We start from the raw sequence: 16,248 nt of genomic DNA, 5'->3' as shown, positions 1-16,248 counted from the left end.
TTTACATAGGCAGGCCTTAAAGATATTTTGGATTTGGCTCCAGACCACCTCAACACATGAATATAAAAATAAAGCAAGTTATATCAATGCTTTGTTTCTCTGTGCAAACAAAAGTTACATTTATAATATATTGTAGTCTAATGATGTACAATAGCATTATATATAAAAATGTACATACCTTAATTACCAATACTGTATTGTTAAAAGAATGCTAACCATCTAAGCATTTATAGGGTAGTAAGCGACAGTTAGAACTGGACATGGAACAACAGACTGGTTCCAAATAGGAAAAGGAGTACATCAAGGCTGGATATTGTCACCCTGCTTATTTAACTTATATGCAGAGTACATCATGAGAAACGCTGGGCTGGAAGAAGCACAAGCTGGAATCAAGATTGCTGGGAGAAATATCAATAACCTCAGATATGCAGATGACACCACCCTTATGGCAGAGAGTGAAGAGGAACTAAAAAGCCTCTTGATGAAAGTGAAAGAGGAGAGTGAAAAAGTTGGCTTAATGCTTAATATTGAAAACACTAAGATTATGGCATCTGGTCCCATCACATCATGGGAAATAGATGGAGAAACAGTGTCAGACTTTATTTTTGGGGGCTCCAAAATCACTGCAGATGGTGACTGCAGTCATAAAATTAAAAGACACTTACTCCTTGGAGGGAAAGTTATGACCAACCTAGACAGCATATTAAAAAGCAGAGATATTACTTTGCCAACAAAGGTCCGTCTGGTCAAAGCTATGGTTTTTCCAGTGGCCATGTATGGATGTGAGAGTTGGACTGTGAAGAAAGCTGAGCGCTGAAAAATTGATTCTTTTGAACTGTGGTGTTGGAGAAGACTCTTGAGAGTCCCTTGGACTGCAAGGAGATCCAACCAGTCCATCCTAAATGAGATCAGTCCTGGGTGTTCAGTGGAAGGACTGATGCTAAAGCTGAGCCTCCAATACTTTGGCCACCTCATGCGAAGAGTTGACTCATTGGAAAATACTCTGATGCTGGGAGGGATTGGGGGCAGGAGGAGAAGGGGACGACAGAGGATGAGATGGCTGGATGGCATCACCGACTCGATGGGCATGAGTTTGAGTAAACTCCGGGAGTTGGTGATGGACAGGGAGGCCTGGCGTGCTGTGATTCATGGGGTCGCAAAGAGTGAGATGTGACTGAGCGACTGAATTGAAATGAACTGAACTGAACATTAAAAACCACTGATCACATATCAGGATAATAAATATAACAATAATGAAATGGTTTGAAATATTGAAAGAATTATCAAAATGTGACAGAGACATGAAGTGATCAAATGCTCCAGAAAAAAAATGGTGCCAATGTACTTGCCTGACACAGCATTGCCATAAATGTCTTTTTCTTTGTTTTTTTTTAAAGCATTATCTGTGAAGCACAGTAAAACAGGTGGCCTATATTTCTGAGTGTTCTTATACATAAATCAAGACACATCAGGACACAGGTGAGAACTGATCTGTGAGAACATGTGTATGTTCCCATGTTATCAGCTCCACTGAAACTGATCCATCTGTGCAAATGGGAACATCTGTAAACTTTGGGTAAATGGACTGAGATATGTAGGGGCACCGAGGACTGCTCATGACCACAGGACTGTGAGTTCCAAACTCCAGCAAAGGGAACTAAAAACCAGGGGACTTCCCTGGCATTCATTCCAATGGTTAAGATTCTGTGCTTCCACTGCTAGAGGCATGGATTAGATCCCTGGTCAGGGAACTAAGATCCCACAGGCTGCATGGCCCCAGGCCCCCCACAAAGAAAAAGGCAATTCAAAGAAAACCTGACTCTGATTATTCCTAGAGTTCAGTCATCAAGTTATAATCTAAATGTCTTCTCTGGGTAACCAAAGGTTTTTTACCAATTGCCCATGGAGAATGCCACCAGTATCAGTAAGCTCACATTCTTCAATCTAAAGACACTCGCGGGCTTCCCTGGTGGCTCAGTGGTAAAGAAACTGCCTGCAAATGCAGGAGACGTGGGTTCAATCCCTAGTCCAGGAGACTCCCACATGCTGTGAAGCAACTAAGCGCATGTGCCACAACTATTGAGGCTGCACTCTAGAATGCGGGAACCACAACTATGAGCCTACATGCTACAACTGTTGAAGTCCTCACACACTATAGCCCTTGCCCTTAACAAGAGAAGACACCATAGTGAGAAGCCCACACACAGCAACTAGAGAAAAGCCCGAGCAGCAACAGAGACCCAGCCCAGCCAAAAATAAAGAGATACAATTATAAAGACACTTGAAGAAAATCTCCTGTTATTTGCTTTGTGATGGCCCCTTTTTGTTTTTCCAACCAGGTTGGTCCTGATGATGACACAACTTGTTAGACACTTGCTCCTGGATCTCTCTTTACACATCAAACTCAACATAATCAACACCCAATGTTCCACACAAAACAACCCCTTCATCCATCTTCCCCACTTTACTCTCATTACATCTTTCCCAGGCTCACAGTGTTTAAAAAACAAAATAAACTCTTTCCTTAATCATAATCAGTGCAAATGAATTTGAAAAGTAAATAAATACTAGCTCTAGCACAGCACTCTGAAAAAAATTCTTAATATATTTTTACTTTCAAGGCTTCTGTATGTGTTCTTTTTGTTGTTGTATTTTTCTTCTATGTGTTCTTAAAGATACAAGTTCACATATATAAACAAAATAGGATTAAGGTGAACATACTGTTAAATGTGTTTTCATTTTGTATTTCACCAAAATATTTATTTTAATGGTTGCATATTATAGTACATGTGATCATTTATTTAACAAATCCTCTATTGCTGGATATTTAGGCATTGTCAAATAGTTAGCTATTATAAATAATTCTGTGTTAAATATCCCTGAAACTAAGTCTTTGAAAACAACCTTAATCATTTCCTTGAAAAAAATCTCAGGTGTGGAATTGCTGAAAGTCATGTATGAACCCCTTGGAAAGCAAGGAGGTCAAACCAATCAATCCTCATGGAAATCAGTACTGAATATTCATTGGAAGAACTGATGCTAAAGCTCCAATACTCTGGCCACCTGACACAAAGAGCCAACTCATTGGAAAAGACTCTGATTCTGGGAAAGATTGAAAGCAGGAGAAGGGGATGACAGAGGATGAAATGACTGGATGGCATCACTGATACAATGAGCATGAACTTGGGCAAACTGCAGGAGATGGTGAGGAACAGAGAAGCCTGGTGTGTGTCAGTCCATGGAGTTGCAAAGAGTTCATGTGACTAGGTGACTGAACAACAACAAAGTATCAACATTTTCAGAGGAAGCTGCTAACCAACCTCCAGAAGTATAATACCATTTGCTACTCCCACCCACTTCCCTGTATGTTCACAAATCCAGGTGTTACAGCTTTGTTTTAATCAACATCAACTTGATTTCAAAAAGTGGAATCACTTTCCCAGGATGTCTTGCTGGAGGCATAACAGCTCCTGGCTCCCTGCCCCCTGCACCTGCCCACTCTGGTCCATGTGCTCTCACTTCTCAGATTAAGCTCCTGAATGCCAGCTCAGCACCCAACACTCCACCCCAGGACGTCTCTTCTACAAAACTGTCCTCTCTAACCTCTTCATCCTTCATGTACATGTGTCAGCTTCCTTGGCATCCCTAGGTAATTGTGAGGGTTGAATGTAAAAATGTGTGTTACACACTTGGTAGTTAATTTTCCTGAGTTCTTTGCAAGTGTCTAGTTCTTCATTCACTAGATCAGAATATCATACTTTTGCTTATGCTGGTCTCACCTCCCGGAATGCCTTCCACATGCATTTCCACCTGCTGAAACCCTAACCACTAAGTCAGTCTCACATGTCTAATTCCTCGGAAATGCTCTCTCTGTCCCCTAATATGGACTTGTTCCAACTCTAACAGAAGTTATGTCATTTTTCATAAACATCTATAAAAATTAGATCTCCTTCTAGCTTACAAAGTTAATATAGCCATTTTCTTGCTTCTTCAACCAGACTGTATATGCTGACATCAGGATTTGCATTGGACTTGGCTTTTTCTTATTTGTATTACCTGTGGTGTCCTGAGACAAAGAAACTTCCATGGGAGCAGAGATTTTTTAACTCAGGCCACAGAAATTTATGGAAAATCTATTACCGTATTATTTAAGTACAAAATAAATCAGACAGAGACAGACACCACAAATGGATCCTACAGCCATAAATACAACATCAAATGGCCAACACCTCATTCTCATGGGACAGACGCCACCTTCCACAGTGTAAGTGGTTATGGTCATTTTACACCCTATGAAAATGATGACCATTTGTGCCCAGGCATTTACTCTCGGTGCTTTTACATGCCTTATCTTGTTTAAGTTATACATAAAATCTATAGGTTACAATCTATCACTTCCATTTTCTGTAAGAAAAGATTGAGGCTTAGATGAATTAGTTTGTCTGAATTTCAGAGCCCATATGTCATAGGATGGGACTCAAATCCACATCTGTTGGCCTCTTTTCCACCTGCTGATGGGCATCCTTATCCCCTGGATGGCCTGACACCTTATCATGTCCCTCTGTGTAGCTAGAACAGAGAAAGTGGGGAGAGGTGTAGCTGCAGTTAAAGGAACAGGCCTACCATAGAGGTCTTATGGTCAGAGTTAAAGCATGACATGGACACAGGCATACATGTAGTGAGTGAGAGCAAAGAGGGTACCTGAGGGCAGGTGGACCAGCTGTCAGCAGGAAGACCCAGCACCCACAGCTGGATTGAGAGAGAAATCGGCAGCTAAGTGGGACATATGATGCCTGGGGAACAGGCCAAACAGACCCCATGCCCTGCTTGGGGCAGCAGGACTCATTTTTGATCCCATCAGATAGTGAAACAGCCACACATACACTGCTGCATGAGGGTGTCTCTGACTCCAGATCCAGGCATTCCTGAGCTTGTGGGAAATCCCTCCAGTCCCTGCAGGAGGTTGGTGTGGGGAAGGACAGACAACAGGATGAAAACTGTCTGTAATGAAGACAGACTCCACTGGAAAGATGCAAAGAAATGCAGTGGGATCATACAGAATTAGATTATAATGCAAAGGTGCAATTTACAGAGCATCAGTTCAGTTCAGTTGCTCAGTCATGTCCAGCTCTTTGCAACCTCATGGACTGCAGCCCGCCAGGCTTCCCTGTCCATCACCAACTCCCAGAGATTACTCAAACTCATGTCCATCCAGTCAGTAATGCCATTCAACCATCTCATAAAACCATAAAAGTAAGTAAACCTAGTGGCACAGAACATTCTAGAGTCTCTTACTCAGCAGCAGAGATTTGGGAATTCTTGAGTTCAATTTCAAACTGCTAAAAGACATTTCTTGGGAATCACAGGTTATCACTCATCAGAAACTGCCCATGGGAGTGAAAGGAGGAGGTCATGTTCGGATGCGAAGCTGAGTCAGGAGGTCTGGGTGGGCCTGAGACTCTGCATTTCTGAGAAGCTCCAGGAGAGGCAGGCGCTGCTGGCCCTGGCACCACAGCCTGAGTCACAGGGAATGAGGAAGCCGGCAGGAGAAGGGGGACAATCTGGGAGTGAGGGGGAGCGGTTTTTAAGAAAATACTATTTAAAAAAGAAAAAAATGTAGGAAACTAATATTTTTGCCCATTATAGCATGGTCTACTAAGCATCTGTAAAAATATATCATCCAAATAACAGCTGTGAGCAAAAGCAAAGCAAAATCAATCTACCTCAAGAGCTGGAAAATACTTTAATTTCCCAGGACTCTCTAAAATGATCAAATCAACCACAAAATCATCTAAATGAAAAACACAGCCCATGTTCAGACTCTCACCAGGAAGTCTAGGGTCCTATTCACCTCATGTTGGCTTTTATGTTTGGCTGCGCTGGGTCCTGCTTTCCTTGCACAAGCTGTCTCTAGTTGTGACAATGGGGGCTGCTCCTGCAGCGCGCGGGCCTCTCCCTGAGGGGCTTCTGCTGATGCTGAGCAAAGAATTCAGGAGGTGTGGCACGGGGGCTTAGTAGCTGTGGTGCAGGGCTTAGCTGCTCTGCGGCGGGTGAACTCTTTCCAGACCAGGGATTGAACCAGAGTCTCCTGCACTGGCAGGCAAATTCTTATCCACTGCACCACCAGGGGAGTCCTGGTTCTTTTCTCTTGTCATTTCTTCTGTGAATTAAAATCCTGCATAGCGCCTACTATACTCTCCTATTGACTCTAACTTCCAGGAATCGGGACAGAAGAGGAAACGAGGGGAAGAGAATAAAGCCCCACATCTGCTGGGTTGGCTCACTCTCACGTCCCCTATCCCCATCACCCCCCCCCCCCCCCCGCCCCACAACAGCTTCTCTCAATCAAATCCAACACCAAAGGGGTGTCCTGGAGTGACAGGGGCTGGAACAGGTGAGCAGGAGAGGGAACCTGTGATGTGCACAGGTGGAGTGAAATCAATTCATGAACACACTGCCCAGGTATCATCTCCAAACACAGAAATGAAGCTAACAGTGATACTGAGAGTGGACCAAGGTACAGATCAACAGCCAAGTTATGCAGTTATTAATTCAGTCTCCAAATTCAATTTTCCCTCAAACAATTTAGAATCTCAATAATCCTATGATTTGCAGGTTTTAAGAAGGAAGAATAAGAATTTGTTACGTTCCTAAGTTGTACTACAGAGTTTCTTAGATAATTCATATTTTATGGCTTTGGGGAAAATTTAAGATGAGTACAGGTGAACAGAATTACAACAGAAAATCTGACAGACACACTGTCTGAGAGTAAGTAAACATCACACACAGTGCTCTCAGGGACAAGATCGTATCAAGAGCTGTGATTAATATTTTCCTGACTCAGCAGTTCACCTTCTTCCTGACCTACAATGGAACTGGAAATAATTAAGACAAGCTTTTGCCTGTGACTAACTGAAGCTGCTCCCTGGGTAATGTTTAGGCATTAAGTTGAATATTCTTTTATGTTACAAGGGTTTCATTCATTAAATTATAGCTATTGTCCACTAGATGGGTCTGTGGGGTGGTAAGAGTTTTAAAGAGCAGTTCTTTCAGTTATTTACAGAGTTGTCATGTGTTTGTGTGTGTATGTGTGTGTGTGTGTGTGTGTGTGTGTGTTGGTTCCTCCTTGCTCACACCTGTGTGTTACTCACTTACCCCCTCATCCAGCAATCCCTCAGTACTCTCTCTGTGCCCTGTAGAAAGCCACTTTCTGGGAACAACTATGAAAACAAGATGCTCCCTGATTTTAAAAACCCTCAAGGTACTATGAGATATAGATCCCAAAGTACAAAGCATGCCAGAAGTGCCATCTTTTAATTATGATAAAATTCACATAACATAAAATTTAACTATTTAACCATTTTTAAGTGGACAGTTCAGTGTTCAGTACGTTCACATTGCTGTGCTACCAAGTTGAGAATTTTTTTTCTGCCTCAAAAAACTGAAATTCTTACATATTAAACAAACAATTTCCCATTTCCCCTCCCCGAGCCCCTGGAAACCACCATCCTACTTCCTGTTTTTTTTTGAATTTGATTACTCTCAGAACCTCACATAAGTGGAATCAGAGTATTCATTCCATCTTGTGTCTGGCTTATTTCATTGAGCAAGATGTCATCAAGGTTTATCCATAGGTCAGAATTTTCTTCCTTTTTAAGGCCAAATAATACTTCATTGTAAGGATTTAGTTTTTTCCAACTTTTGGCTGCTATAAACATAGCAGTACCATAAACGCAATATTAAAAGAATATATAAGACCCTAAGGAAGAACTCAGGGTCTCAAAGATGCATTAGAGTTGACTCAGAAAATGAGGAGATTTTCACCATCCATCTTGACAGAGGGCCTGGGTCTCTGAGGTTGAGGGGCAGTATGTACACTGGGAACAGGGAGGACCTGGTGCTTTGGGAGAACCTACACACAATCCGAGTGCAGGGGGGCGTGTATGTCAGACATACTGGCTGAGAGGGAGGTGGGGAAGAGCTTCCTATCACCTTCTCTGTTCTGGTTTAGTCTCTTCTTCAAGATTCTTTCCTGATCCGAGCTGAGGGCCTCAAACTGAGTGTGGAAGGAACATCACCAGCAGACATGGATGCTGACAGGTCCAGGTCACACGCCTCTCTGCCATCTCCCACACGGATCTTCTCTGCTCCAATCAATTTGCTTTTGGCTTTTAGCCAGTCTCTAGACCTTGCCTCCAACTGATACCATGATTCCTCACTGCTGACTGGGTCATTATTGAGGCTCTTCTCTGGTGGACATAAGGTCACCCCACGGCCCCTGCTGGAGTGGGCTTGAGGCTATGCTATGGTTCCAGCAGCAGCTCAGCCAGGCCAGTAAGGCTCAGATCTGTGCTAAAGAAAGCAGCAGTCTATGGGGGGAGGGAGGGAGCTGGCAGCTCAGTGTGGGTGAGTGGAGGACAAGGCTACAGGAAGGGCTAAGGGACAGAGAAGGAGGCTGCAACCAGAGGGCACCATGGGAGGAGGAGGAGATTTCAGAAATACAAACAAGAAAAGATGAAAAGGAATGAGATATTGCAGAGTTAGGGCCAGGAAGACTTTGTATGAATAATCCAAGGTCTCATATATAGTGTCCTTGGTCAGGCTAAGATGGAACCCTGGATCCCAGGGCCCGTTAACCACCATGAGGGAACTCACAACGAGGGAAAAAATTTCCTGGTATCTCCATTCCATGGTCAGTTTCCAAGAAATATTCACCTACAATGTCACTGATCTAATCTGCATCCATTAGGAACAGAGTCCCCCTGACACACTGACAAGGAAGCCAAGAGCAGATGTGGTGCTAAATCTTTAGCTGGATTTTAAAAAGGCAAATGACTTAAACTAACCTTTTGTCCTGGGTGAAAGTCTGGATACATGTTCTTCAATACCAGACGCCCATCCGACTTATGCCTAAAGTTCACATAGTTAAAGGAAATCAGTCCTTTTTTGGGCCAGGATGGCGGTGGACGATACTCAAGTTCCCAGGGTGCTTCTTTCTCAAGGTCTGTGTATTCAATCACCCTTTCTACTGAAATCATCTGAAACACATATGAAATCACATGAGTTAGTATCAGAGGGTCTTGTTTATGGATATTCAGAGATTGTAAATGAAACCTTCTGCTTGTCTGTGGTTCAGAACATCCCAGGTCTCAGCATCCACCAAGGACAGAAGTAGGACTCTGATGAGGCTTTAGATGATTGAAAACTTGTTTATCATCTTCAACACTTTTACATATGCCTACTTCCTTCAATTTTATATTAAAGTTAAAAAAATTAAAGAAATGCATGATAAAATTTTATTGATCCTCCTTTCACATCTGAATTTTTTAAAAAAGAATTTATCCAAAGAAAAGAATACTTTTGGACACCAATTAGTAATGTGTGGCCACAGAAGGGCCACGTGTTACAAATGAACAGAATTAGATGGTCATCAAATCTCATTTTAATAATCAGTCACTTTCTACTCTGTTATAAGCTTCTCTGATAGCTCAGTTCGTAAAGAATCCGCCTGCAATGCAGGAGACCCTGGTTAGATTCCTGGGTTGGGAAGTTCCCCTGAAGAAGGGATAGGCTACCCACTCCAGTATTCTTGGGCTTGCCTTGTGGCTCAGCTGATAAAGAATCCACCTGCAATGCAGGTGACCTGGGTTTGATCCCTTGGTTGGGAAGATCCCCTGGAGAAGGGAAAGGCTACCACTCCAGTATTCTGGCTTGAAGAATTCCATGGACTGTATAGTCCATGGGGTTGCAAAGAATCGGACACGATTGAGTGACTTACACTACTTCTACTCTGTTAGAAGACAGACATGGGAAATTTTCATTTTTATTGCTTTTATCCCTTTAGGAAAAGGTACAAATATTCAAAAGTGTATGATTTACACATTGATTAAGGTATTCTAAACAACCATGACTCCACACCTTAGAGCACATTCTGAGAGAGAGCCTATCCTACCAGGAAGAAGGGCCACAAGCAAATATGGTGTTCAACACACACAAGAATAAATGATAAAATGGTTCAAAAGTCTGTTCTGTACTTCTGGGTCTCTTTTTCTGTTTTGCATATAAGGTTATCGTTACCATCTTTCTAAATTCCATATATATGTGTTTGTATGCTGTAATGTTCTTTATCTTTCTGGCTTAGTTCACTCTGTATAATGGGCTCCAGTTTCATCCATCTCATTAGAACTGATTCAAATGAATTCTTTTTAATGGCTGAGTAATATTCCATGGTGTATATATACCACAGCTTCCTTATCCATTCATCTGCTGATGGACATCTAGGTTGATTCCATGTCCTGGCTCTTATAAACAGTGCTGCAATGAACATTGGGGTGCACGTGTCTCTTTCAGATCTGGTTTCCTTGGTGTGTATGCCCAGAAGTGGTATTGCTGGGTCATATGGCAGTTCTATTTCCAGTTTTTTAAGAAATCTCCACACTGTTTTCCATAGTGGCTGTACTAGTTTGCATTCCCACCAATAGTGTAAGAGGGTTCCCTTTTCTCCACACCCTCTCCAGCATTTATTGCTTGTAGACTTTTGGATAGCAGCCATCCTGACTGGTGTGTAATGGTACCTCATTGTGGTTTTGATTTGCATTTCTCTGATAATGAGTGATGTTGAGCATCTTTTCATGTGTTTCTTAGCCATCTGTATGTGTTCTTTGGAGAAATGTCTGTTTAGTTCTTTGGCCCATTTTTTGATTGGGTCATTTATTTTTCTGGAATTGAGCTTCAGGAGTTGCTTGTATATTTTTGAGATTAATCCTTTATCTGTTTCTTCATTTGCTATTATTTTCTCCCAATCTGAGGGTTGTCTTTTCACCTTGCTTATAGTTTCCTTTGTAGTGCAGAAGCTTTTAAGTTTCATTAGGTCCCATTTGTTTATTTTTGCTTTTACTTCCAATATTCTGGGAGGTGGGTCATAGAGGATCTTGCTGTGATTTATGTCATAGAGTGTTTTGCCTATGTTCTCCTCTAGGAGTTTTATAGTTTCTGGTCTTACATTTAGATCTTTAATCCGTTTTGAGTTTATTTTTGTGTATAGTGTTAGAAAGTGTTCTAGTTTCATTCTTTTACAAGTGGTTGACCAGTTTTCCCAGCACCACTTGTTAAAGAGGTTGTCTTTTTTCAATTGTATATCCTTGCCTCCTTTGTTGAAGATAAGGTGTCCATAGGTTCGTGGATTTATCTCTGGGCTTTCTATTCTGTTCCATTGATCTATATTTCTGTCTTTGTGCCAGTATCATACTGTCTTGATGACTGTGGCTCTGTAGTAGAGTCTGAAGTCAGGCAGGTTGATTCCTCCAGTTCCATTCTTCTTTTTCAAGATTACTTTGGCTATTCGAGGTTTTTTGTATTTCCATATAAACTGTGAAATTATGAGAAGGTGAGGGTGGGATGTTTTGAAAGAACAGCATGTATATTATCTATGGTGAAACAGATCACCAGCCCAGGTGGGATGCATGAGACAAGTGCTCGGGCCTGGTGCACTGGGAAGACCCAGAGAAATCGGGTGGAGAGGGAGGTGGGAGGGGGGATCAGGATGGGGAATACGTGTAACTCTATGGCTGATTCCTATCAGTGTATGACAAAACCCACTGAAATGTTGTGAAGTAATTAGCCTCCAACTAACAAAAAAAAATAAATAAATAAAATAAAATGTATACTAAAAAATAAATAAATTAAAAAAAAACTTATGTTCACATAAAAATAAAAAAAATGATAAAATGGGGGAGGGGTGGAGGAATATAGTAATTAAATAAACTTCAAAATGCTGGATTGTTTTCTTTTACCAAAAATGAGGAATTACCCATTAAGAAACAAATACACACAAGTTGCTAAGAAATTAGCTTATATTGTCTCCAGAACTTCAGAACCTCCCTCCTACAGAGACATTTATTGTATTTGAAGACAGTTTGTGATGAATACAAAACCTTCTGACATGGCATACACATGACTGAGAAAAATATGTATATATATTTATTTAACATTAATTTTAAGCACATGGAAAGTGAAAGTGAAAGTTGCTCAGTCATGCCTGACTCTTTGCAACCCCATGGACTGTAGCCTGCCAGGCTCCTCTGTCCATGGGGATTCTTCAGGCAAGAATACTGGAGTAACCATTTCCTTTTCCAGGGGATCTTCGAAACCCAGGGATCGAACCTGAGTCTCTTGTGGCTCCTGCATTGCAGGAGGAATCTTTACCATCTGAGCCACCAGGGAAGCCCTTAAGAAGATGGAGGAGAATGTAAAAAGCTTTGTAAAATGATGTAAAAATAACAATTTTATTATTTTACATAAGAATTTCTTTTATGTCATATAACAGCAAGGAGACTTGAAAAGGCTAAGAACAGAAAGGTAAACATCACCATGTTCTCAACTTCCACACTTTGCCTGACGCACCACTGGAACATCCTGGTAAGTGTGATGGTGAGTGACAGGACCAGGCCAACATGCCCAGCATCCAAAGCTAAATGAGGAAGAAGAAGGATAAAGTCAGTCTATTTCTCAACCCCTCACATAGCTCCTTCTGTCACTCTACAAAGAAGACTCCTTTATTTTTATGATTTTTTATTGGAGTATAGTTGATTTACAAAGTTGTGTTACTTTCAAGTGTACAGTAAAGTGAATTAGCCAGACATATATGTAATCTACTCTTTTAAAATTATTTTCTCACATATGTCATTACAGAGTGTTAAATAGAGTTCCCTGTGCTATACAGTAGGTTTTTTTTAGCTATCTATTCTATATACAGTAGTGAGAGGACTCCTTTATAATATTTAAATCATTTGCATATAATGATAGCTTTACTCATAATATTACTTCTGTTGTATGAGACAATAATAAAGTTAAAACACACACACACACACACACACACACACACACTCTGAGGGACTTTCCTGATGGTCCAATAGCTAAGACTCTGAGCTCCCAATACAGGGCGCCCAGGTTTGAACCCGGGTCAGGGAACTAGACTCCACATGCCACAACTAAGAGTTCACATGTTGCAACTAAAGTCCTGCCTGTTACAACTAAGACTGAAGATCCTGCATGCCCCCAACTAAGACCCAGTACAGCCAAATAAATAAGTAAATTTTTAAAAATACTATGAATTTAGAAAGAACTAACAAATTTGTTAGAAGACAGAGGTTGAGATAGTTGGATGGCATCACCGACTCAATGGGCATGAGTTTGAGTAAACTCCAGGAGTTTGTGATGGACAGGGAGGCCTGGCATGATGCAGTCCATGGGGTCGCAAAGATCAGACACGACTGAGTGATTGAACTGAACTGAACTGAACTAAACAAAGTTGTTGTTCAGTCACTAAGTCATGTCTGACTCTGTGTCACCATGGACTGCAGCACACCAGGCTTCCCTGTCCTTCATTATCTCCCAGAGTTTGCTTAAACTCATGTCCATCAAGTCAGTGATGCCATCCAACCATCTCATCCTCTATCACCCCCTTCTCCTCCTGCCTTCAATCTTTCCCAGTATCAGGGTCTTCTCTAATGAGTCAGTGCTTCGCATCAGGTGGTCAAAGTATTAGAGCTTTGGCTTCAGCATCAGCCCTTCCAGTAAATATTAAGGACTGATTTCTTTTAGGATTGACTGGTTTGATCTCCTTACAGTCCAAGGGACTCTCAAGAGTCTTCTCCAACACCACAGCTTGAAAGCATCAATTCTTCGGCCCTCAGCCTTTTCAATGGCCCAACTCTTAACATCTGTTGACAACTCTTACATGACTACTGGAAAAAATATAGCTTTCACTATATGGATCTTTGTTGACAAAGTGACATCTCTGCTTTGTAATATTCTGTCTAGATTTGTCATAGCTTTCCTTCCAAGAAGAAAACATATTTTCATTCATAGCTACAGTCACAGTTTGAAGTGATTTTTGGAACCCATCTGAGGTTATTGATATTTCTCCCAGAAATCTTGATTCCAGCTTGTGCTTCATCCAGCCCAGTATTTTGCATGATGTACTCTGCATATAAGTTAAATAAACATAGTGACAATATACAGCCTTGTCATTCTCCTTCTCCAGTTTTGAAGCAGTCCATTGTTCCTCATCCAGTTCTAACTGTTTCTTCTTGACTTGCATACAGGTTTCTCAGGAGACAGGTAAGATGGTCTGGTATTCCTACCTCTTTCAGAATTTTCCACAGCTTGTTGTGATCTACACAGTCAAAGCCTTTCACATGGTCAATGAAGCAGATGTTTTTCTGGAATTCCCTTGCTTTCTCTATGATCCAGGGAATATTGGCAATTTGAGTTCTGGTTCCTCTGCCTTTTGTAAACTCAGATTGTACAGCTGGAAGTTTCTGGTTCATGCACTGCTTAAGTCTTGTTTGAGGGAATTTGCATATAACCTTGCTAGCATGCAAAATGAGTGCAATTGTATGATAGTTTGTGAACATTCTTTGGCATTGCCATTTTTTGGGATTGGAATGAAAACTAATCTTTTCCAATCCTGTGGCCACTGTTGAGTTTTCCAAATTTCCTGGTATATTGAGTGCAGCACTATAACAGAATCATCTTTTAGGATTTTAAATTGCTCAGCTGGAATTCCATTACCTTCACTAACTTTGTTCATATAATGCTTTGAAGTTAAGGCCCAGTTGACTACATAGTCCAGGATTTCTGCTTTGGTGAATGACCCCATCATTATGGTTATCCAGATCATTAAAATCTTTTTTGTATAGTTCTTCTGTGTATTCGTGCCATCTCTTCCTAATCTCTTCTGCTTCTCTTAGGTCTTTAACATTTCCATCCTTTATCGTATTAATCCCACCTGGATTGAGATACACTTGACAGTATAATAAAGGTAAGGATGTCATTGTTCAATTTTTTGACCTTATGCTTCAATTATCATTATTTAATTTCACTTTCTATGCCCAATGTAGCTGCAGTTGAAATCACAAAAATAAGGCAATGGGTTTTGCAAAACAAGGCACTGCTTTTAAATCTAAAAAATTACTCTCATTTTTGCATTATTAAAACTGTGATTCAGTGCTATTGCAATGGAATAGTGAGGGATGGTGAATTCATGCCACACATTCCAACGACTGTTCATCTGTGACCCACACAGCAGTGAGGATACTGTTTTTGCTACAGAGACTCTTTCTCACACCAGTACACCAGACCCCTACAACCAAGAGATCTAAGTAGCCCTAAAGCTAAAACCTAAAACCTAAGCTGTACAGAAAGCTTAATAGTAAATTTGGTCCTCTCTATACAACTACAGGACACTATCTGGAATGTTCAGAAGGTCATCTTGCTACAGTTATGTAGACCTCAACCCATTCAACAAAAGATAAAAAGATAAAAGATCTCCATGAAGACCTACTATAAACAAACAAACTACTTAAGCAATCTACAGATTTAGTGCAATCCCTATCAAATTATCAATGGCATTTTTCACAGAATTAGAACAAAAAAGTTTACATTTTGTATGGAAATACAAAATACCATGAATAGCCAATGTAATCTTGAGAAAAACAAAGAAGAAAAATGAAGCTAAGAGGAATCATGCTCCCTGTCTTCAGGCTATACTACAAAGCTACAGTAATTGAAAGTGGCATCAAAATAAAAAATACAGATCAACAGAATAGGACAGAAAACCCAGAGTTAAACCCATGTATTTGTGTCACCTATGAGAAAGGAAGCAAGAATATATAATGGAGAAAAGACAGTCTCTTCAATAAGTGGTGCTGGGAAAACTAAACAGCTACTTTTAAAAGAATAAAATTAGAACTTTCCCTAACACCATACACAAAAATAAACTCAAAATGGATTACAGACATAAATGTAAGACCAGACACTACCAAACTCTTATATGAAAACATATGGAGTACTCTGACATAAACTGCAGAACATCCTAGAGTAATGAAAATAAAATAAAACATAAACAAATGGGACCCAATTAACCTTAAAAGCTTTAGCACAGCAAAGAAAACCATAAAATAATACCAAATCCAACCTGCAGAATGGGGGGGAAATACTTGCAAACAAAGTGAGTTACAAGGAATTACTCTCCAAAATATACAAACGGTTCATGCAGTTCAATATCAATAAATAAATAAACAACAAAATTTTTAAAAATGGGTAGAAGATTAAAAGAGACAGTTTCCAAAGAAGATACACAGATGACCAAAAAACACATGAAAAGATGGTCAACATCTCTAATTATTAGAGAAATGTATATCAAAACTACAGTGAAAAATAAATGAAAAAAATGCAAAAACCTAC

The 16,248-nt window shown here is 40.6% G+C and overlaps 1 protein-coding gene across 1 annotated transcript in view; it reads right to left on the bottom strand.

Moving 5' to 3' along the window:
- LOC136144262 (ATP-binding cassette sub-family C member 4-like) overlaps positions 1 to 16,248 on the bottom strand; it is a 160,309-nt gene that overhangs the window by 42,721 nt on the left and 101,340 nt on the right. The window contains exons 24-25 of the mRNA XM_065902011.1: positions 12,369 to 12,469; positions 8,847 to 9,038 (exon numbers count right to left, since the gene is read on the bottom strand). Of these exons, the coding sequence (XP_065758083.1) occupies positions 8,847 to 9,038; positions 12,369 to 12,469 (293 nt within the window). The remainder of the gene's footprint in view (positions 1 to 8,846; positions 9,039 to 12,368; positions 12,470 to 16,248) is intronic.

The sequence above is a fragment of the Muntiacus reevesi genome, chromosome 11 (assembly GCF_963930625.1).
Source record: "Muntiacus reevesi chromosome 11, mMunRee1.1, whole genome shotgun sequence".
Classification (NCBI taxonomy): Eukaryota; Metazoa; Chordata; class Mammalia; order Artiodactyla; family Cervidae; genus Muntiacus; species Muntiacus reevesi.
The sequence above is the reverse complement of the archived record's forward strand: the minus strand, read 5'-3'. Positions and strand labels throughout refer to the sequence as shown.